Below are 23,019 nucleotides of genomic sequence, written 5' to 3' on the forward strand. Positions count from 1 at the left end.
TAATACACCACTAAAAACTCTACCAGGGAAAGCTTTCTAGTTCTCAAGTAAAACTTCATATACTGGTAAATAACAATTTTCCTAAAACCATGTTTTAAAAATGATCTTGGTGAACAACTCCCAGGTAGATGTTCATTTGAAAATATTTAACAGTGTAAGAATAGGTTCCCTAAATAATAATTTTGGTAAGACAATTCTGGATATTATTTATGAAGTTTTTTCATGTACTCTCTACTTTTAAATCTTAAAAATTTATTCGTATAAAACTTTCCTTTTCTCTTTATATAAATTCTTTAGAAATTTTTTTCTTATATAATTATATTAGGAAGGAAAAGCTTTTAATTGAGTGAAATTTAGGTAAAATTTGTTATATAAAATTAGTTCATAATAATTACACATACATATTAAATCCCAGATTCCAGGAGAATATTAAGAACTTAGGTAGGCATTTTGGTGGTTCTGACAACTGCCAGTTTTTGCACATTACTTTTGTGGAGCCTTGACTTTCCTAGAAGGACCAGCAATGGTAGGCCGCTGTGGATCCTGGAGGATATGTCGATAACAGGAAAGAGGCCGTATCTCCATTACTGATGGTGGAGGGGGCCCACGTTATTGTGTAGACTCTATAAAATAACAATTTATTCATTAAGAAAAAAGCATTGTACTGATTTAAGCACAATACTGTAATGTATCATATATATCTTCAATATCATATATACTGTCTGAAAGTCCAAATAACTAATTATAGAACATCGATCCTACAATTTCATTATCAAACATATTGTAGTACCTCTTTTCATACTAAAGTAAATTTCACATAAAATACTGGGTACATAAGTATTAAAAATAGTTTTTATTTAAAGTATAGCAGACAGATGAGCAAAACTTTGGTCTAGTTCCCCTATACTTTGATATTTAATTTTTACTAAAAGAGGAAAGGTTAAAAATACATAACTCCCTTCCCATTTCTATCCTCTGAGGCAAATGCTATTTTATCCAAATAGTATGTACCAAATGGCATGTGACTGTGAACTTTTAGTTTTGCTGAAAATGAATTATAAAACATATCTTTCCGCAATGACTTCTGCTGCCAAATAATATCTTAGGCAACCTTTGCTTTCAATAAATATTTCAATTCCATGCTAAGATTGGCTAGGATACATTCAGCATATTGACTGAATTGTAGACTGATTTTTCAAGTCAGTGTACATGGTGGCTTTTTTGTCTTTTTGCATTCTAGGATGTATGATGTAAGCAGAAATGTGATATTTTTTACTAGCAAGTATTTTGTTAAGTAAGTTTCTTTGGTGGCCATACTTCTCTGATGAACTTAAGCCAACCCTGATTTAGTAGCTTATCTTGGTTTGTCTTGTTTGTGGAATGAAATATACCCTTCTTCCTTTCTTAGTGAAAGAAAATAAATTTAGCATCAAAATAAAGTTGTACTACATCATACCTAATTTTATTATTATTACACATGCATATTTCCTTCTTTATTTTTATTGTAAAGAGAAAAGAAAACAAAATAACGACAACAAAGATAAAAACAAAACAAAAACAATAAAAACTGCATAGAATTTCAAAACAAGATGACAGGAAGTTAACAATGGTTGCTATATTAAACAATGTTATCTTCAACGAAGTTGCTCAGATTACCATATGTAAGAATGAAGATAGATCAAACAATTAAAGAGAATAAAAAATAACTTTAAAACATTACAAATGATACAAAGTTTCACTAATCACAATGGCAGGAATTCAGTAATGGTTGTCATATTGCATATTGTTGTCTTCAATTTAGTTTTTCAGATTACCAGATATAAGCATGCAAAATTGGTCAAAAAAGTTTAAGCATTGAATGTTCTTTCAACATATGTGTATTTCTAATTCTTATTTTCCATTTCTAAATATATGTGACTCCATTTTTATTTTTACTGTCCATAAATTTATTGCCTCGTGCCCATAAGTGCTATTTTATAGCAGATCATGTGGCAACCAAATTCTTTCATTAGATATATTTTGAGACCTCTTTATGTCTATATGTACAAACTAAACATTAAAATAAAAATGTTCTTGTGTGAGTTTTTTTGCCTGTTCTTCCAAATTCATTTACCCAAAGATATAAAGTAAGAGATAAACCAAGAGATGATAACACTTGTTCTGCCAGCCTAAATATTGTATAAGCATAAGAAGGTAAAGGGATGAGTTTTGAGGAGCTAGTAGTAAAGGTTTCTTTAAAAAGACTTCTCTGTGTGTTGTGTCTATTGTGAAGAAAAACAAAAATTCCAGTTCAGTTGAAGTTAAAGTGGGAAGATTTTTCTTCTTTCCTTTTCTTTTTTTCTCCTAGTATTGAGGATAGAACACAGGATCTCCTGCATGCTAGATAAGTCATCGACCACTGTTATGTCTCTAGCCCTGGAAGCTACAGTCCATTTTTCATGGACTTAATGGTACAGGGAATAGGCATTGTCTCATGCTTAAAATTTAATATAAACTGAACGGGCTTGTTTCCTAAAACACCTAAAGACATTGGCCATATACGTGCTGGAATGTTTCATATCCCAGTGGCTAGAGTTGTACCTATTGCAAAGGGTTAGCCTTACAAAGGGATTGACGTACAAAGGGTCTCCTCAGAAGATCCACGTAGAGGGGTAGATTAACTACAGTGGAGAAACAGACACTAAGTCAAAGGCCTCAAGGTAGTTCTCTCAAGGTAACTATGCTATGTCAAAGGAGATCTCAAGAAATAGGTCAAGAATCTATAAATATCCCACAATGTTTTTCTTTCCTTTATGCTTCTACTTTATTTTAAAAATTGTGCTCTTATATTTTTCCTGTAGTTTCATTTTAATATAGAAAATTTTTATTTGTGTCCACTCACCATTCTAGATTTGAGTTAATGTGATTGGACAAGTCTGCTATTAATCTTTTCCAAAACATTAAGGTTTTTTATTTTGTTGCTGCATTATTTTTAGTTGTACTGGGGATTGGATCCAGGCACATTCTACCACTAAATCACACTTCCAGCACTTTTTACTTTTTTTTTTTTTTAATTTTAAAAATAAAAGGAGGAAAACATTAACAGACAGACAACATTTTACAACATAGCAAAAGAACAGTACAGACAATACGGAGTTACAAACAGAGTGGTAGAGAATTAACAATGGTTGTTGTATTGCATATTGATATCTTCAAACTGGCTTCTCATGAAAACAGATATAGACATGCAATACTGATCAACCAAAGACTTATTGAGAGTTTCTTTCAGCATAGAAATAGAAGACAGAAGAACAACCATGTTAACTATCCTGTATATACATACATACAAAATTTCTCCTTCTTTCCCTTCTCTTTTCCCCCATCCCAGTTGCCCTTTACTCTTGAGTGGTTTCATATCATTTCACAGTGTCTATCATACCTCCGAGTTTAAATTAACTCTTTCAGGTTCTACACTAGTGAAACAATGCAGTGCTTGCACATGTATGTTTGATTTATTTCACTTATGAGTATGGTCTCTAGTTGTGACCATTTAAATATAAAGGCCTCGAGTTTATCTTTCTTTACAGCTGAGTAATATTCCATTATATATAAGTACCACAATTTTCTTATCCAATCCTCGGTGGATGGACATTTGGGTTGCTTCCACATTTTAGCAATTACAAATTGCAGCACTTTTTACTTTGAGACAGAGTCGTGCTAAGTTGCCTAGACTGGCCTTGAGCTTGTAATACTTTTGCCTTGGTCTTCGAGGTTAAAAGTGTAAAAAATATTAGTTTTATTGCATGGTTCAGTTGTAAGTGATATTTTATTCACTTCTGCTTTTACTTTTATTATTTTATTTTTCTCCTAATATCTGAATTTAATGTTACCTAGTTTTTAGGACACATAATATAAATTTATAATTTCCAAAATATAAATGAATTTCAGACTATGGTGATTACTCTAAATTTTGGTGAGGTTGCATCTCATACGTTTTACTATGTGTTCTTGTAATATGCTTCTTAATATTTTAAACATTGTATAATGAGATTATTAGAAAACATATTATCTAAAGTGCAAGGTAGGGGAGGAAATAACTTTTTATGAGTACTTCCAATTGTCATTTCTCTGTGATTATAGAAAGTGAGACTCATGAGAATTATTATAAAAGCACAATAACCAGTTTAAGTAAGTAAGCATTTTATGAACACATACAAGGCTTTATACATCTTTACATTTCCTCAAATGGAAATTTTATATATATATATATATATATATATATATAGGTTATTTCAACAAATTGCAATTATCTTATCTTCTTGAAATCATTATATATTTTAATGTAATAATGGAGTCCAGTATTTTCCCATTATTTTAATGACATCAGGATCTTTTGTTTTGAATTATTTCATTGTTTGAATTAGTTTGAATTAATTTGATTGTTTGAATTAGTTGATTTGTTTTCATTTCATTGATAGAAATTTTAGATCACTTCTTTTAGCCAATGACTTTGAATATTAAATTCACTTAGTCTTTCCTATATTATGTTGAATATTTCTTTGCAATCATGAATGAATAGTGTTGGTAGATAGACTAATTGGTTACCAGTTACTTTCCCTGAGCACTTTAAAGTATAGTTCTATTTTCTTCTGACTTCCAGTACTGATGAAAGTCTGTAGTCTGTCTTTTCTGTCTTATTATCACTTCTTTACATCTGGTTCATTGTAACCAAGTATAGTGTTACATTTTATACTGATTTGTTATTTATAATCCTATTGCTCAAATTAGATTTGAAAATAAGCTTTTGTGGAAAATGAGACTTCTTAGGGAAACAATTTTTTACTCAGGTACATTTTCTTTCTCAGCACACTTTCTACTCAGCCTGCAATCTGGTCCAAAATTGAAAAAACATCTGTTCGTTATGTTTCACAGTGTGTAGTTTGAGTTATTTCCTAATGTCATTGAAGACTCATTCTTGTTCTATATTTATAGTTTTTTTCTTTCAAAGTTTTAAGAGACTTTCACAAAGTAAAAATGACTTTACTGCATCATCTTTGTCAAAAAGCTAGAGTTTGTAGAGGTTATCTGTCTGGAAAGAGTATTATGTGTAGCCTTTAACTTTCCATTCAGCTTAAAAAATAATACACCGTAACAAATAATTAATCTAAAAATCTGCCAGTATAAGATAATCTTTTCTGTTGAAGAAACTCAATGACCAACCAAATGTTTTAACCAAATCTTAACTTTACATGCTGGCTCAAGCTCCTGTTTTACATTTATGCAGACTGTTTACCTTTCTCTGAATGTCCCATAACATCTGTCATTTGTTCTGGCACTATTATTAAATTCTTTCAATTGTGAAATGAGAGCTACTATTGGTTTTTCTCTGGTTCCGGGAACCGAACTCACGACCTTGCGCTTGCCAGGTAGGCGCTTTTGCCGCTGAGCTAAATCCCCAGCCCCGAGAGCTACTATTGTATCAAGCCTTTATCTCTGACATTTCTCAAGTTGTTTTGTTGCTATAAATGAAGATAGGCACACATGATAGGAATACCAAACATGAACTAAGCAATTATCTCAATAAATATGTGAAATATTAATAGTAAAATGATGTTTGATGATTTAGACCAATACCAAAAATTATTCTTCATTTCACTGCAAAATTGACCTATTAAAACTTTTTAAAAGGAAACAAAAACTATTATCCAATCTGCTTGACAGAAAATTATGACAAAAAGTTACTGGAAAATGGAAGTGCAAGATGGCTTCCACTGGTCAGGAGTTTTGCTTGGAGAACAGTCATTACACATATATGATTGTTTTCCACTAGGCCAATTAAATATCTTTACAGCATTGAAATAATAAGAAAGCCAATGCCTGAGTAAGTCTGCAGGGAATATAGTAAGCCTGTGAGAGAGATAGATCTAGATGTCCTTGGAGATCAATTACTCCTACTCTTCAGAAGTTTAGCAAAATGTCTGACTCAGCAAGTCAGAATATGTTCAAGGGAAGGATTCACTAAACACACCTTCTGATACCTTCTTGCTTGTCTAATCTGTTTTAATTGTTACATTTATCTCCTTTTCCATAAATATATAGATTTTTATGAGTCTTTTCCTACATGTGCCAAAGGATGGGATAATGAAACATAGAATGTTCTTGATTAATTTTGTGCTTACAAGTGTTTTTCTGCAAATACGCCTATGTTAAATTTATCCAACATAAGGCTGCAATTGGATGTTTGTAACCCTCTTCCATAAAAATTGGTGTCTATGAAGGGAAACAGTCCATGTTTTCTTACAACAGAGTTCAGGTTCCTAGGAGCAGAAAATATTCCTTCACCGTGGGTCATTATAGATGACAGTGACCAGGTATCTGCCAGGCACAGGGGTGGAAATAGCCATAGTATTTTTTTCCCAGAAGTGGATGGGTCAGTTGATAATTTGTCAAGCAGGTAGAAGAGGAGAGAAATTCTAGACTACTTACTTTAGATTTTGAAAGAAGAGAAGCACGGTCTAGTTGTCTTTAAATCTCAAAATCGGAGGCTTTAATATATTGGAGTTGGTATAGGAAAGACCAAAGAGATTAAGATCTGAGGAGGTGAGAAACAAAACCTAACAAAACAAAAATATCTTGCAGATACCAAAGCATTATACACAAAAGTCCTGGTACAATTAGAACAGAAAGTTAAGAACAGAGACTCAGGCTCGTGGAATGAGAAAAAACCTACAATGAATTCCATCACTTTTCTGGAGGAAATACAAACAAGCTAATCAGAAAATCTGGAATAGAATTAACAGATTTATGTGGACAGGAAGAGTGGGGATCAAGCTTGGTTCCTTGGTTCTGATCCCCTATTCTTCCCCTAATAGACTGTAAATACCCTAGATTAATAGAACTTGGGCTACACAATTATTAACTTAGCTGTGGCTTAAAGGAAATACTGATGTAAAAGCTGAGCAAAAACAATGATCTAAGAAGACTAAATTGTATTACTTATAGAAATACAGCAAGCCATTTCAATATCAGAAGTAATAAAGAAATTCAACAAAGCTATTGAAAACAAAATTAATATGGAAAAGTTAAGTTATACCTATGTATGTAGAAATGATGACTATTCAAACATATAAATTAATAAAGATTCCAATCATTATACAAGTAAAAACCCAAAGAATCCTGAATAAATGGTTTAATGTATCAAATTAATGGGAGGAAAATTTCATATCAATATCATTGTAATTCTAGTGAGAGTTATGAATTTTATATATTCTCAATCAAAATTGTAAATAATGAGATATAGTTTGGAACTGTATTCTTACCAGCAACATTTAGGAAGCTCTGTCCACATTACACTAAAATAAGCTTTTGCATCATTCCCAGGCATCGTATGGGCATTTCTGCAGTGCCCTTGCACTGAAGCCTCATGCTGATAGGGAGAGACAGAGGTGGACATAGCCATTCTCCAGTTTAGGTAGATATCCACATTTGTATTTGCTCTAGGAAAACATAGTAATATGTATATTTACCTTCAAAATATTTAAATGCGGTTATATATGTATTTCTATGTGAGGACAAAGTTAGTTACTATTCTGCTTGAAGGTTAACATCTAGTTACCAACACAAGGGGATGAAATTGCCCATTCTCCATCCATACGTTGTATGTTCTTATGTCCTTTCATTATGAAATGGGGATGGCGATCATATTCCACTACGTCATTATATCTTTACTCCTCTTTCCATACCTCTTTACTTTTACCACTGGGGAGTCGAGGAGGAGGCCCGCATGACTCAATGTTTCCCATAACTTAAAAAATTTAAATAGTGCTTAAATGAACTTGTAATCGGGAATGTAGCAAAATATGGAGTTACTATTTTAGTTGATAGATTTATTACATTTATTCTTTGTTGGGTTTTTTGGGTCTGAGTTTTTGCTGTACAGATAGTGTATTGACTGTGTTCATTTTTTTGAATATTGACTTTTTAAATGAATGATTCTCAGAAAATGATAGGAGAAAGAATACATAAAAGACACACAGACATAAAAATGTTACACTTTACCGTATTTGCTTCATTTATTTTTTATAAAGTGCTTTAAAGTCATTGACAGTAAACTTTTACTCTGAAGTCCTTCAGAATACATTTCTGATAAATATAGATATTTGCTTTACTTATATAAAAATCTTATGATTTCAACAAATTAATAGTAATTTATTTAGTACAATCTTATATCCTCCCTATATTCAAATATCCTGATTGTCCTTCTCTCCAGTAATTTACAGGTTATTATAACGAGGATATGAAGTTGTATCCTTTAAAATTTTAAAGTATGTCAAAAGTAAGACTATCAAATATGGGATATGATATATATATATGAAGTATAATTCTAGCTTTTATTAATAGCATCTAAAATAATTTAAAAACTATTACACTAAAATAATGTCATCGGAAGTGGTAACAAATCATCCTTGCTTTCTATTGAAATCTATTGAAATCTATTGAAATATTTAATGACCTTTTATTAATGAAAAGTAATTGGCTTGAAAATATTTTTAAATATATATTTTTATTGAGATAAAAGGAGAGAACCCTGACATCTTGCAATACCAGTTATATTTCGACTTATAAAATCCCATTGCATATTTTGTAACACAAAGGCGAAGTTATTCATTCATTAAGGTAACTTAAATAATCTATGCAACTCAGGGCTATAGAGCAGCATCCTTCCTCTTCCTTAACTGAAATTCTACCTTTGCCATTTTTCCCACTTTGTCAGGTTATGAATATAATATAAGCTCCAACAAAATACATAAGCATCAATATAATACCAAATCATGATTTAAGCATATTCCTAAAATACATATTTACCTTTGCATGTTGGGAAATTAGGTGACTACCCACACTGGTAGTGTGGAAATTAGGTGACTACCCACACTGGTAGTACTGAACTGAATCTAATCTAACTCTTCATTTGCAGGAAAATCTCCAATTTTGTAGTTTCTTGGTTTGGATAAGTATACATGTTTGCTTCTAAATCTGGCAGAGAACATTGTCTTTCTAAAAATAAAGTGAAATTAAATGAACAAGTAACATTTTATTATAAAAATAAATGTAATATATATGCTACATAAAAATAGAACTCCAAAGAGCATAATGTATGTTTTGCAGTCATAAAACCATATAAATTAATGATTTACATCTAACAAATATGTCCAAGACCTTTTGGACAAATTAGAAAAATTGAGATGCAAAGAAAACTTTTGCGTGAGAATCTCTTCAGGATTACAATCATAAAGTTCTGAGAATTTACTTACAAAGTAAATTTTGTAATTTAAAATTAATCATGGCAAAATATATTATGTTATATATTACTATATATGCATGTTGTTATTTATTAAATAGAAGTTTAATAATTTATTCCTGTGCATAATATAAAATATGAATAATTTTTACATTCAAGCCACAAGAAAATAATTCTTCAAGATTCTAAGAATTAAGATAAGACATAATTCTTTCATGAAAAGATAGTTATGTTCAAAAAGTAGATATTGAAAGCAAGCACATACTCTATTAGAGTAGGAGGAGTTTGGATGGCTGATGCAAGAGGAACACACATCCAAATCCTGGGGTGACATGGTATTTCATGGTAATTTTGACGTACATTTCCATGATAGTTGATGATTTTGAGCATTTTTCATATATTTGTAGGCATTTATATTTCTTCTTTTTAAAAATGTCTATTCATATTATTAGTCCATTTAAAAACTGGGCTAGTTACTTTTACTGTTACATTTTTGGAGTTTCTTATGTGTTCTAGACATTAGTCCTTTGTCAGATGAATAGATGGCCAATACTTTCTCTCCCTTTATGTACATTGTGGTTTCATTCCGTTGATTTTTTTTTTTTTTGCTGTGCAGTTTTTTAGTGTGATATAATAGCATTTGTGTATTTTTGCTTTTGATTCTTATGCCTTTGGGGTGATATAAAAATTATGGCCTGCACCAGTGTTTTGAAGGGATTGTGTTTTCTTCCAGACAGTAGTTTCATAGTTTCACATCTTACATTTAGGTACTTAGTTCATTTTAGGTAGATTTTGTATGGGGTGAGTGATCAGAGTACAATCTTTGTCTTCCGCATTTGTATATTCAGTTTTCCCAGCAACATTACTGCAGAGGGTCCCCTTTTCCCAGGGTGTATTTTTAGTACTTTTTTTTTTGAGAATTAGTGGACTACATAAGCATGGTTTTCCTCCTGGGATCTCTGTTCTGTTTCGTTAGTCTGTGTGTTTGTTTTTATTCCAGTAACACATTGTTTTGGTTCTCAGGGTCTTTTGTGCTTTTCTAAGAATTTTAGAATCAGTTGCCTACTTCTGTGAAGAATGTCACTCCTATTTAGATGGGGTTTTTACTGATTGTGAAAATAATTGATCTTAGCTAATTCAGGAGTTTCGCATGTCTTTATCCACGGACAGCCACTTACATGGTGTTATAATAGAATAATGCCCCCCAACCATGCCTCTGTCTTCATCCCTGAAAGTTGTGATATGTTACCTTACATTAAAAAGAGCTTTTTCAGACATAATGAAATTAAGCACCTTGACACTGAGAGACTACCCTGGATTACCTCTGTGATATGGCAGATGAAATCAAAGATCCTTGAAAGAGAGTAGGAGTACCAGAGTTGAGACAGAAACAAAAACTGGAGTGATTTGAGGAAGCACTGTGAGGTAAGAAATGCAGTGACTTTTTAAAGATTTAAAATACAAAGAGATGGAATCTGTCCTTGCACCTCCAGCAGGTAGAACCTAACTCATCGATTTAAGATCTACTGACCTCCAGAATAATAAAATAACAAATCTGCATTCTTTTAAAAAAAAATTAAAGTCTGTATTTCAAGTTCAATAGCAGCAGTTGAAAATTAATATACAAATATTATTTAAGGAAGGATAATACTTGGCATAACTTGAAGGCATTCTGTTTAAAACTACTCAGTGTAACTTGTAGGAGTTACTAGTTAGACCAGAAAGGGAGAAGGTCAAGGAGCAGAATATCTAAAGTTGCTAAAAGAGGAGTAATAAACTTCTGTTGGTAACGTGCATCGAAGTTTGAAATAATTGGCAGTTTGAATTCAAGACACCTTGAAAAGAACTTTTATTTTGAGTCACTGCTGTGATGACGTGTGTGGCATACAAACAACTATATTTTGAATGAGATAAGTGTTGTTCATAGATATGTTATTATGCTGGTATATAATTTGGCTTCTTAAAGGTCTACAGAGACATCTTGAATTTTTATTATTGTTCCTTAGAGATCTCAGAGAGCACCCACAAAGAAGTATATTTAGCATTGCTTTTATTTTCCAGAAAAAAATGTACTTACCATAGCACATGGGCAGATGAGACCAGCATCTTCACCGTGCACTGCTGATCCTGTGCCGCTCCCATCTCTGCTTTCATAGCTGTGTTGCACTCATATTCCAGCTTGAATCAGGTGCCATTTGCTCTGCTTCTGGAATTCAGCAATGTTGGCATTTCATAAAATTTAGAGTACATTAAAGTCAGAATTTTGTTCATAAAATATATATTTATAGACAGATGTGCCCTGACAGAAGTCATTGGTTCTACAGATCAGAGATGAGATGGCTTGCTACTCACAGGAGCCTTAGTGCCAGTGCCCTGACCCTGCGTCCCACGTTCAGCAGGTTCCACCTCGTTGGGTGTAGTGAGGTTCATGGCTCTGCTCGTGCAATGGCTTTGCACCACAGGAAGGGACTCTCAAATTTATGAGATTTGGAGCAGTTGGCACATGGGTGCATCCTCCCTTCAGGAGAAGAGCAGCAAAAAATCTCTGCTCTGGGATATAGAAAAATCTTTTCTGAAGAAGGAAAAAGAAGATTCCTACGTTTTTAATATTCTAGATTATAGATGAATGACTCCAGAAAGATATCTCTATATGTTCCTGGAGCTATGCACTCTTTGTAATCCTCCAAGATGTGTTGTACTTTGGGTCTTAAATGTTTCCCAATGGCTCACATACTAAAGGCTTGGTCACTAACCTCTGGCATTATGGGGAGGTAGGCGAACTTTTAGGGGGTGGAGCCTAATGGAAGGAAGTTAGATCCTTGGGAGCCTCTGAAGGTAATATTAAGATCCACGATCCTTCTTTACTTTTTGCTCCTGGCAAGATGAGCAGCTTTGCTGTGCCACATACACCCTGCCTTGATGTTCTGCCTCACCACAAACCCAAGAAAACAGAGCCAAGTGACCATGGATTGAAACCTCTGAAACCATCAGCCAAAATAAATCTTTCTTCTTCTTAAATTGCTTATCTCAGATATTTCTGTCATGTGACAGCTGACTAACCCAGCACGACTTCTAAGTAATCATTTTATAGCCAAGACTACACAGTGCTCTGTGTTTGGAAACTTGAACTATGCAGAAATGTAAAAATACTGATGGAGAATTTTCTTTTAATGTTAGGATATAATAAACTTATTGAAGTACTAAATGTATGTAAAAGAATAAAAATTATAAAAGTACTATTCAATAAATTTTCACAAAATAAGCACACTTCTGTCTTTTCTTGTCTTTTTTCTGTTTTCTTTTTTTTGATACAGGATCTCCCTACACAGTTTAGGCTGGCCTTGAGCTCACTTTGTACCCCAAGCTGGTCTCAAACTCTCAATGATCCTCCTGCCTCAACCCCCCTCAGTGCTGGGCTTACAGGCATGCACCACCACACCCACCACTGTAAGCACGCTTTTGTAACCCCTATCTGGTAAGGAAGAAAATATTGCCTACATTATTTGAAGCTTCCTTTGTACCATAACACTCACTGCCCCATCTCCCAACTTCAAGCCTCGTGGAATAGTTTTGACTAGTTTTAAATTGGTGGAGTTCTCTTTTGAAGTCTCATTTTTATATTTCATTCAGTCCTATTTTATGATTAGCTATATTTCATCACATTTTTTCATTATGTCAATATATCAAATTTTATTTAAATTGAGGAGACATTTAAAAAGCATCTAATAGCCAGTGATAAATTGCTATTCTGATATAATTACTAAAACATTAAAAACTGTATTCGTTTGTATACTACTTTCCTCAGATATCAAAATCTCTGAAAACTGGTACATAAATCAGCCAAGAAAGTCTATGTATTTAACTTTTTTACAGTTGCCTGATCACTAATTCAAAACATGGTGATGCAAAACTGTTGCATATCCAGTTGCTCTCAATGCATTTTGGATAAGCATATTTTAGTCAGTTAGAGCCTGCCTGCTCTTAATACCCTGATATCTTTAGATAGGACAAATTCTGTGTGTGTGTGAGACCCCAAGTCCTCTAAAGCTCTCTGAGTCCCACCTGTAGTGCTGAGCAACATCTCTGCCCTAATTCCCCTTCCAGCCAAGGGTTAGTTTCACCCCCTCTACTTCCACTGGTCCTCTGGAAGATTTCTTGCTGTGAGAGATCTCCCCTTCCTATAACCTGTCCAAATGCTCCCATAAAGTTTGTTGTATGTACTGACACTTCATGTTCATATCTTTTTTTAACCTGAGAAGTCCCAAATCCTTCAGCTCAATGCAGTTATATAACCGATAATTTAATGTTGCTACTTTCATCTCTGAACAAGTCAACAGATGGAAAGACAATGAAAAAAGATGATTTTTTTTCTAGGCTTCAGAATAAATTTTTAAATTATTAATGTACATTCTCAGTTATAGTTACTAATAGTGGTGTCATAAACACTGAAGAGAATATTCAGTTATATAAATTAACATGAAGAATTTCTCTTTTACAGTGGTATAGCTTATGATGGATCATTTATTATAAATTTAGTAAAAGTGAAGAATTTATCCTTGGCTTTTAGAACTCCACACACTGTGGATATTGTGAAAAATATTTTACAGTTCTTATTTAATAAAAGTCTATAAGAAGAAGAAAAACCAAAAGAAAAATGAAAATGTCAGTAGCTATTTTCTGGAAGCAGGATTTAGTTAACAAGCATATGACATTAATTTTAGGAAGACTTCATCAAGAAAGGAGAAAATAAATCCTCCATATTCTAACTTCAAATTCTATCCAAGGTAAGGTATTTTTTTTTTCTTTTCAGAAGCCCTTTAACTTAATTTCCCTACATTAAAAATGTAAACTCAGTAGTATTTTTTCTGAGAATTATAAATGTCATAAATAAATCATTAGTCTATCATTTCCTAGGACCAAAACCTGCCACTCTGCCATCACTCTCAAACATTCACAAATCATATGAATTTTCAGAGTTGTTTCTTCTCCACAACATCTAATTACATACTGCTGAAATTTAGAAGCACAATTTTCTCTTGAATACTGCACCATGGATGTAGCTTATCCACTAGGATGACTTTTATTAAAAAGAAGAAATTAAATGCAAGACATTGATAACTTGAACATGGTGAAAGGAAGGTGTATAATTGTCTTTTTCATGATGTTGTGCCTAAAGACCTCCAGAACTCTCTCCTTAGTTTATTTCCTCATTTCTGTCCTTTTCTTCCTTCTATTCCTGCCTTTTTGAAATAGGGACATTTTATTTCAGAAAAAAAAGGGACTTAAGAAATTATTTCCTTGGAAGGGGTGGGAAGTAAACAGAAAAGTTGAGAACATTTTGAAATAGGAACGTTTATATCTTTTTTGAAAATGTGATTTATTTCTTTTAGATAATATCATACAAGCCTAAAAGGAAAAAAATAATAGTTAAACTTATGTGTTACTATATTCAGAGAAATACACTAGAAATATAAAATTGCTTACTGATACAAATGGGTTGAGGAGACCATCAGTCTTGCAAGCGTTTCACTGTGCCTGATGCTTTTCCATCTGCTGTTGCATACCCTGGCTTACATGTATATTGTGCTTCTTTATTTAAAAGACAACTATGTTCTGCTTCAGACAAAAACCCACTGTCAACCATGATATTTGATGTTATACATTTCTCTGGAAGAAACACAATGAAAATATATTTTATATTAAAAATATGTTGATGAAAAATAAAATTTATAAATCTGACAAATAAGAGAAATATTAAGGCTTCTATCAGGGAAAGTATAACTTTGAAGTCAAAATTTTAGGGTGTTAAAAGTGAAATACCTGGATGCTTTTTAAAGAAAATATTCTAGAAATCTATGTAAAATGTATCAAAATTTGTATGGGGTAAGGGAGGTAATAAATACTTCATAAACAAGAGCAAAGAATTCTTTTCAACAGAGTTCTGGCATCCCCAAGAGAAACTTGATTCAATAATCTAGTAGTATCCCATATAGTGTTATACATATGAGTGACTTGTAGTAAAATCAACACCTTCATTAAGTTTTCACACTGATTTGAATTTCCTAGCAAATAAAGAAATCATCTAACTCTGAGGTTTCAGACCAAGTCCTTTATCAGACAAGAAATAGTACTGAAATTCATAAGTAGAGAAACAAATAATAAATAGTAAAGTAGTTGACTCTTGAGGTTTGGAACACATTGTACAGAGAGAGTACAATGGGGACAGAGGGAAAAAAATCCATGTTTAGTTTGTTTGAGGTGAAAAGGTTTTTTTATGTAGTGTATTCTTTAATTGTTAAGTAGGGTATTAAGAATATATAAATTATTAAACTTGTTTTTACTGTTAATGACTGCAGTAGGCTGAATAATGACCTATCAAGGTTTTAAACAAAGTTTTAAATAACTAACTTAACGATACATCTCAAGGTCTTAGAAAAGCAAGAATAAACTGAACCACAAATTAGTAGAAAAAAATAAATAACAAAGATAAGAGGAGAAATAAACAAATTGGGGTATTCATCCTCAGTTCCTATAAATATTAACTTGGGTGAGAAAGAACTTTACAGCTGTGATTAAGGTGAGAACCTTGAGACAATAGACTACACTGGACTATCTCAGTGGACCTAATTTAATCATAATGATCCTGATCAGAAGAATGTAGGGGATATCAGAGTCAGACATAGGTACTGTGATAAGGGAAGTTGAATGTTTAAAAAAAAATTTAAGTATACCAAGCTACTGACTTGGAAGATACAGGAAGGGTCCTCAAGCCTGAGGATATACTCAGCCTCTAGAAGTGAGAAAAGGAAAACAAGTGGGTTTTCTCAGGTCCAGGTGACAAAAAGATGTTTACAGAATATCTCATTCAACAGGTGCCGAAAACACATTCTTATCAGCACATGAAATATTCCCTCAGATAGGCCATATTTTAGGTCATGAATCAAGTCCTAACAATTTTTTCAAACTGGAGTTTTATACTGTATGTCTTCTTATGACAATGGAATAAAACTAGAAATCAACAACAAAAGAAACTTTAGAACCTATATACAAATACAGGAGACAGAATAAAATGTTTTTAAATGATCAATAGGTCTTTGAAGAAATTGAAAGTGAAATTTAAAATTTTTCTCAAAGCAAATAAAAGGAAACTACAACACATCAAAATGCACTGGATACATCAAAGCACTGTTACTAGGGAATATTTTGGCAATAAGCACCTACATAAAAAAGAAAATAAAATTTTGAATAAATAATTTAATGATACATCTCAAGGTCTTGGAAAAGCAAGAACAAACCAAACCCAGATTAGTAGAACAAAATAAACAACAAAGATCAGAAAATAAATAAACAAAATAAAGACCAAAGACAGGAATTTTTTTAAAAGAAATCAATGGAAAAATTACTTGATTTATTTAAAAGATAAAATTAACACTCCTTTAACTAGAGTAATCAAGGAAAAAAGAGCAAAGATCCAAATAAATAAAATCAGAGAAGAAAAATGAGACATTTTAAGTGATTCTACAGAAATAAAAAATGTCAACAAAGACTATTGTAAAAATAATACTTTAACAAATCACAAAACCTAGAAGAAATGGATAAATATCTAGACACATTTAACTTATTAAAATTGAAACACAAGGAAATAAGAAAAAATGAATAGACAAATAAGTTTGAATCTGTAACAAAAGTCTCCTAACAAAGAAAAGCCCAGCACCACTAAAATTTTCCAAATGTTGAAAGAACTAATACCAATCCTTTTCAAACTATTTCAGAGACTCAAAAGGGAGGGAACTCTTCCACCCTTGTTCAATGAATCTAACATTAACTATCTGTATACCAAAACCAGATAAGAACATAACAAAAACCAAGAGAGGTGGAGAAACACACACACACACACACACACACACACACACACACACACACGAAGAAACAGAAAGGGGAAAGAGAGGTTTTAGATAATAACTCTGATGAGCACAGATGTAAAACTTATAAAAATACTAATAAATCATTCTTTTTTTTTTTTTCCAATACCAGGAATTGAACCCACGACCTTGCACTTGCCAGGCAGATGCTTTGCTACTGAGCTAAATCCCCAGCTCCTAGTACTAACAAATCAAATCCAATGGCATGTCAAACAGATAACTCACCATGCTCAACTAGGACTAATTGCATGGATGCAAAAATGACCCGGCATATTCACGTCAATAAGCACAGTATATCACATTAGCGGAATGAGAGACAAAAACGTGACTGTTTCAATAGCTGTAGACAAAATATTTAATATAATTCAGCCTCTCACATACAAAAGTGAAATATCTCCCATGTTCATAGATTGGAAAAATTCACATTGTTAAAATGTTCATATTAGCCAAAGTGATTTGTAGATTCAGTGAAATCCCCATCTAAATATAAATGACTTTCTTCAAAGAACTAGAGAAACAATTCTAAAATTCATATGGAAGCAGAAAAGATTCTGAATAGCCAAAGAATTCTTAAACAGAAAGTATAAAGCTGTAGGTATCACAATATCTGACTTCAATATTTACTGCTAAGACAGCAACTAAGTAGCAAATTGACATATGGAATTCCACCACCTGAAAAGCTTCTGAAAAGGAGACATCAGTGGAGTCAAGAGATAGGCAAAGAGCAAAAGAAAATACCTACAAACAATTCGCACTTGACAAAGGATTAATATCCATAATACAAAAGGAACTCAAACATTACAATGAAAATAATGAATAGTCCAACTTAAAATTGGCAAATGATCTGAATAGACACTTTTCAAAAGATAAAATACAAATATCCATCAAGTATATGGAAAAATGCTCAAAATTGAAAGCCATAATGGAAATGCAAATCAAAGCTGCAATGAAATATCATCTCACTGCCACTGTAATAGCTATTGTCAACAAAACCAAAAAACATTAATCACCTTGCTTATGATTTTTAACTAGAATTGAACTTTTCACTTAATACTGTGGTTTTTTAACCACTTGCTGTTAACAAATTTAATAATAGGCATGACTTTAACATAACGGGACTATCTTCAAAATATAGCTTTGTATATTGTTTCTATTCATTACATGCATTTGAATTATTGTCCTATCCACTTAGATATGATTGCAACTAAAACTCAAATGCATTATGGTATAAGCGACCCCGAAAATAGATTTACTTAAAGTATCACAAAACATAAGGATACAAGACAGCACTTTACTTACTGGTGGAAATGCACTTGGGAGGAGTGGGCCAGCCACCTTCTGCACACAAAATGGTGTTCTTATCTTGAGGGTTGTAGCCTGTATTGTAAACAGTTTGTACAGTGTCACCTTGAAGCTGTGTCTGTCCAGAATATGCAGAATGAGAACTTTCCACAACAGGAAAAAACACAGTCCGAAGGACCAAAAAGTGATCAATATATAATGTGAAAGTAGTAAAATTTCATTGCATATTTTCTAAAGAATAGCAATCTTCAAACACTGAAATCAAGTTTAAAAATAAGATTTCAATACAATTTAATTCATGTTAACATATATGATGAAATATATTTTTCTTATATTAGGAAGATTAATATTTTATGCTATTGTTCAGTAGTTTTTATTATAAAATATTGCAATAAACTCTCCTAGGTTCAAAAATGCCATATTCCTCTTTTACATTATAATTATATTACTGAAGAAAAACAGTGCTTGTCACCTTCTATTCTGACTTCCATGGATTTATCTTTTAATCCTCTTGTCATTATGTATGGCTATTCCCTATGTTCACTGAAGGATTGATAAAATAACAATTTCGAAATGAAAAGAAGTGATTTATGGGAATGGAAAAGTTAGTAAATTAAACCTTTTTCTTGCAATATTCTAGAGCATAGTCAAGCCAACAAAACATATTATATATGTAAAATGGCTTTTTAAATGAAAAATATGATCAGGTTACCTAATAAATATTTGGAAAGACATAGCAGTAGTCGAATATATTAACAATCAGATTTATAAATTCACGCATTTCAATATGTAGAGCACTTTTGGATAGTATGGAACACTGAAACATTTATTTTCCATTTGATTTCTATAAAAGATTGGAAAAGAAGAGCCGTATCTTCCTTTTTTCTGGCTCGTCTAGACCTTGCCAGCGATGACCAAAGCCCCATGATGCTGTCTTACACATCCTTTTCTTTTCACCGAATCAGACATTTGGGGAATTTACTCACAGAGACATGTCGGCGTTGGTGACCTTCCTTCTTCTGTGCATGTTATACGAGTCCAAAAGCTTTTTGAAGGAGACACAAAATTATATTCACAGGAGTAACAGAAAAATTTCCCCACAGAAACTGGGAACAATGCCTTATATTTCTTTTCATCATATAGGATTTCATGGTTGACTTTTGGAAAATTACAAAGTCCCACTGAAGAAAAATAAAGCATAGCTAAAGAATTAAATGATAATCTGTATTACTGAATCATTAAATTGTTTTAGTCACTTCATTGAAGATTTTTTTCTTTCATTTAGCTTAAAAGTGCTCAGCTCAAATGCTTTCCAGTGTACTGATTCAAAATGAGGAAAAATCTTTGATTAGGAGTGCATGTGTATTTGAGGAGAACATTGTCAATGAATATGAAATTTACATTTGGAGCAATGTTAACCGTGAACTTTTTGGCAATATCTTCAAGAAGAAATCCCAAAGAGAAAAAGACTAAAAGTTTATATATATACGTATTTTATCATTCCACTACCTCACACACACTACACAGATCAGTACAGGTTACCTCTCTCACTGCCTGTCTCAGTTCTTCAAAAGGTTTCACTATGTAGGTCAAGTTGGCCTTGAACTCACTATGCAGCCCAGGCTGGCCTCAAATTCATGGCAATCCTTCTGCCTCAGCCTTCTCAACACTGGGTTACAGGTGTGCTCCACCATGCCCGGGCTTACTATTGAATTCTGATGAATGTGGCATGTATAAATACAACTGTTCCATATGTGATACACATGTATATATGTGTGTGTGCAACACATATACATACATCCATATATACTATGGAGCAAGATACATTAAAACAATTTAGAAAATGTGTGAAATAATTACAATTCTGTACCCTCATTTTTATATATTTATATATGCATATGTATATATTATTAGACTCAATCTTTAAGAAAGTCATAGCAAAATTGAGTAAAAAGTGCAGCTATTTCTCATGCCCCCACACACCTACACATACACATATCTTCCCCCACCATTACTGTCATTTTCAGTGAAAGTCCATAATTTAAAATAGGTATTATACATCCTATGGCTTCAGTGTAACGTGTTTTTAAGAATATCAAGATGTGTCCTCAATAGAGCATTACCATTTAAGAAGCACTATTCCTTATTTGAGAAAAGACTCACAGAAATTCAGTCACAGGTCATTTTTTTTCCATTTTTCTGGAGGTAACGTTCAATATTGCACAATATTTGAAACCATTCATTTCTTTTGCACTTACTTTGTGAAACCTGAAGTTGATTATCTGTTTATATTTGACACAAGATAGTTTTGGAAAAGATGCTAGGGGAGAGATTTCCTTGGTATGTTGACAATATTACCTACTACAACTCTTTTTCAGGTACCTTTTGTTCCCCTCCCAAATTATAGTACTCCAATTTTATGCATTTATGCCTACATCTTCTCTACAACCGAGAATAACATTGTTTCCATGCTCCATTTGCATTCAGCCAATCTTTCAAAACACGGTACAATATGGCACTTGCTGAATATGTATTGTACACTTCAGAGATGATGCTACCTATGAAGGCTAACTTCTCATGGCAGGCCTCCTTTACCCAAACGTCCACTCCAAAAGGAGAACATGATTTTCTCTGCTGAAACAACCCTATGAGTATTATTTCATATGGAACACACACACATACACGTTCACCACCACCACCATCACCATCCACACTAGACATATTGCCTTGTAATCTATTTGCCTAATTTCATTTTAGGACACTGTAATTTGCAGTGAGGCATTCTTGGGGCTTTTATTTCTTCTCCAGTTTCTTTGCTACAGCATGAGGCATAATACATAAATATGTTGTACTGAAATCATGTAGAATTTTCTATTTATACTAAAAACATCACTTTAATGTGCTGCGTTTGCTGTTTTTGGAGTGGTTCATGATGTTTGTTTCAAGATCCTGGATTAAAGCTTGAGTATCTTTCTGTGGGCTAGGGGTTGTCAAAATTCTAAATATCATGTTTGTATTTTTCATTTATCTTCTACTTTTTTTCACTTAGAAACCTCTCTTTGATACGATTTCTTATTGGTATTTAAAACCACTTAATATATACCAGGAAAACAAATTTTAAAACTCTCATCGTAATTCTTTAGTGAAAGTAAAGATCTGGCCCCTCACTACAGGAGGACCAGATTATTCAGAATAGGGCTCATCAGATGACTGCTCCCCTGTGATTACAACCCCAATTGCTGAAAGTAGCAGAACAAGCTAAAGTTCAAGTTCATAGAAATAATGTTTAAATATGTTATAAAGAGTTGACATATGATGTCTTCATTTTCAACATTGTTTGAAGAGCTCTAAAGAAAGCAATTTATTGGAATTTTACTAGTTTACATGCAAAATAAAGAGTCTATTGTTTTAGAGATATTTCTTTTTGTTGGATGAGAATTAATGAAGTGGGAAGTCTCTCATTTTAGTAATATTTAAACTCTTAATAACAAATCTATTTAAACAAAATGCCACAAACATTTTATGTCAATGTCCAAATCATTTTAGGATGCTTTTATTGTGGATCACTGATATAGCCGATTTTGTACAGTATTGTGGTATCACTTTCATCACTTACAGATTTTTTTAAAAATTTTATTTCCTTCCAAATTCTATATTTGGCAGCTATTCACACTTCAAAGTTCAGAAATTACTTTATTCTATTTTTAATTACATATTAGAAACTTTTCTATGAAGTAGATTAATATCGTGAGCCTTCATTCAAATTGTTCTCATCTGTTTTTGTTGAAAAATATAGTTACAAACATACCTACAAAGCTAACAAACCCATTTGAAAAAGAAACTATTCAGATCTTGTTTCAATTTACCTTGTCCTCCATCTGTGGAATCCCATAGGATTAAAATGACATTGACTGAAAGCAACATGTTAGATAATACTAATTCTATATAACTGTAAATGTTCTGGCAATGTCAGTGCTGAGTGTAATCCTGCAGTCGTTCAAAGTAATGAGCACAATTTTGAATTTTAAGGCACTACCATGAACTAGGCTAGTGAAGTCCTTTTTGTAAACATCACAGTTCATGAGGGACATGCAAAATAACCAGTGTGTAATCAATGTTTTCACATTAATACTATAAATCCATCCCTTGACATTTATTTACACAAAATGACATATATATTCAGTTACCTTGTGCTGGTCACTGACTCTCTAAGATTTGAGTATTCAGAAATGGGTCACTGAGGAGAAATACAGCCTCTTCTTTCCTTCTTCCTAGCCAGGTCAGCAGTTTCAAAATCAAGTGAGTGTAGAGCAGCGGTCCCCACGTTAAGGCAACAACACGTTCATAGTTGCCAATTCCTTTTAAAGCTGGAAGTAAAACCTAGGTTCTTCTTTAACAGCTTTATATTTTTGTAGATATTTGAAAACTTCACACAAGGTATGTACAAGTTATGCACTAATAAAAAATGAATACAATAAGGAAGAAGTGAAAAGAATCTACTAAAGAATAGATTTGCTG

General features: G+C 32.6%; 1 protein-coding gene across 1 annotated transcript; it reads right to left on the reverse strand.

The window, feature by feature from the left end:
* Positions 1-508: 508 nt before the first annotated feature.
* Positions 509-22,425, reverse strand: LOC102029702 (complement factor H-related protein 3-like). The gene is given in 9 exon segments (XM_013503252.1): positions 509-594; positions 7,748-7,783; positions 11,355-11,381; positions 11,384-11,419; positions 11,470-11,521; positions 14,766-14,944; positions 18,499-18,677; positions 19,493-19,682; positions 22,368-22,425. Coding segments are annotated over 9 exon segments (843 nt in total).
* Positions 22,426-23,019: the final 594 nt, after the last annotated feature.

Source organism: Chinchilla lanigera, unplaced genomic scaffold (assembly GCF_000276665.1).
Source record: "Chinchilla lanigera isolate Chin_1 unplaced genomic scaffold, ChiLan1.0 scaffold00005, whole genome shotgun sequence".
NCBI classification, from domain to species: domain Eukaryota; kingdom Metazoa; phylum Chordata; class Mammalia; order Rodentia; family Chinchillidae; genus Chinchilla; species Chinchilla lanigera.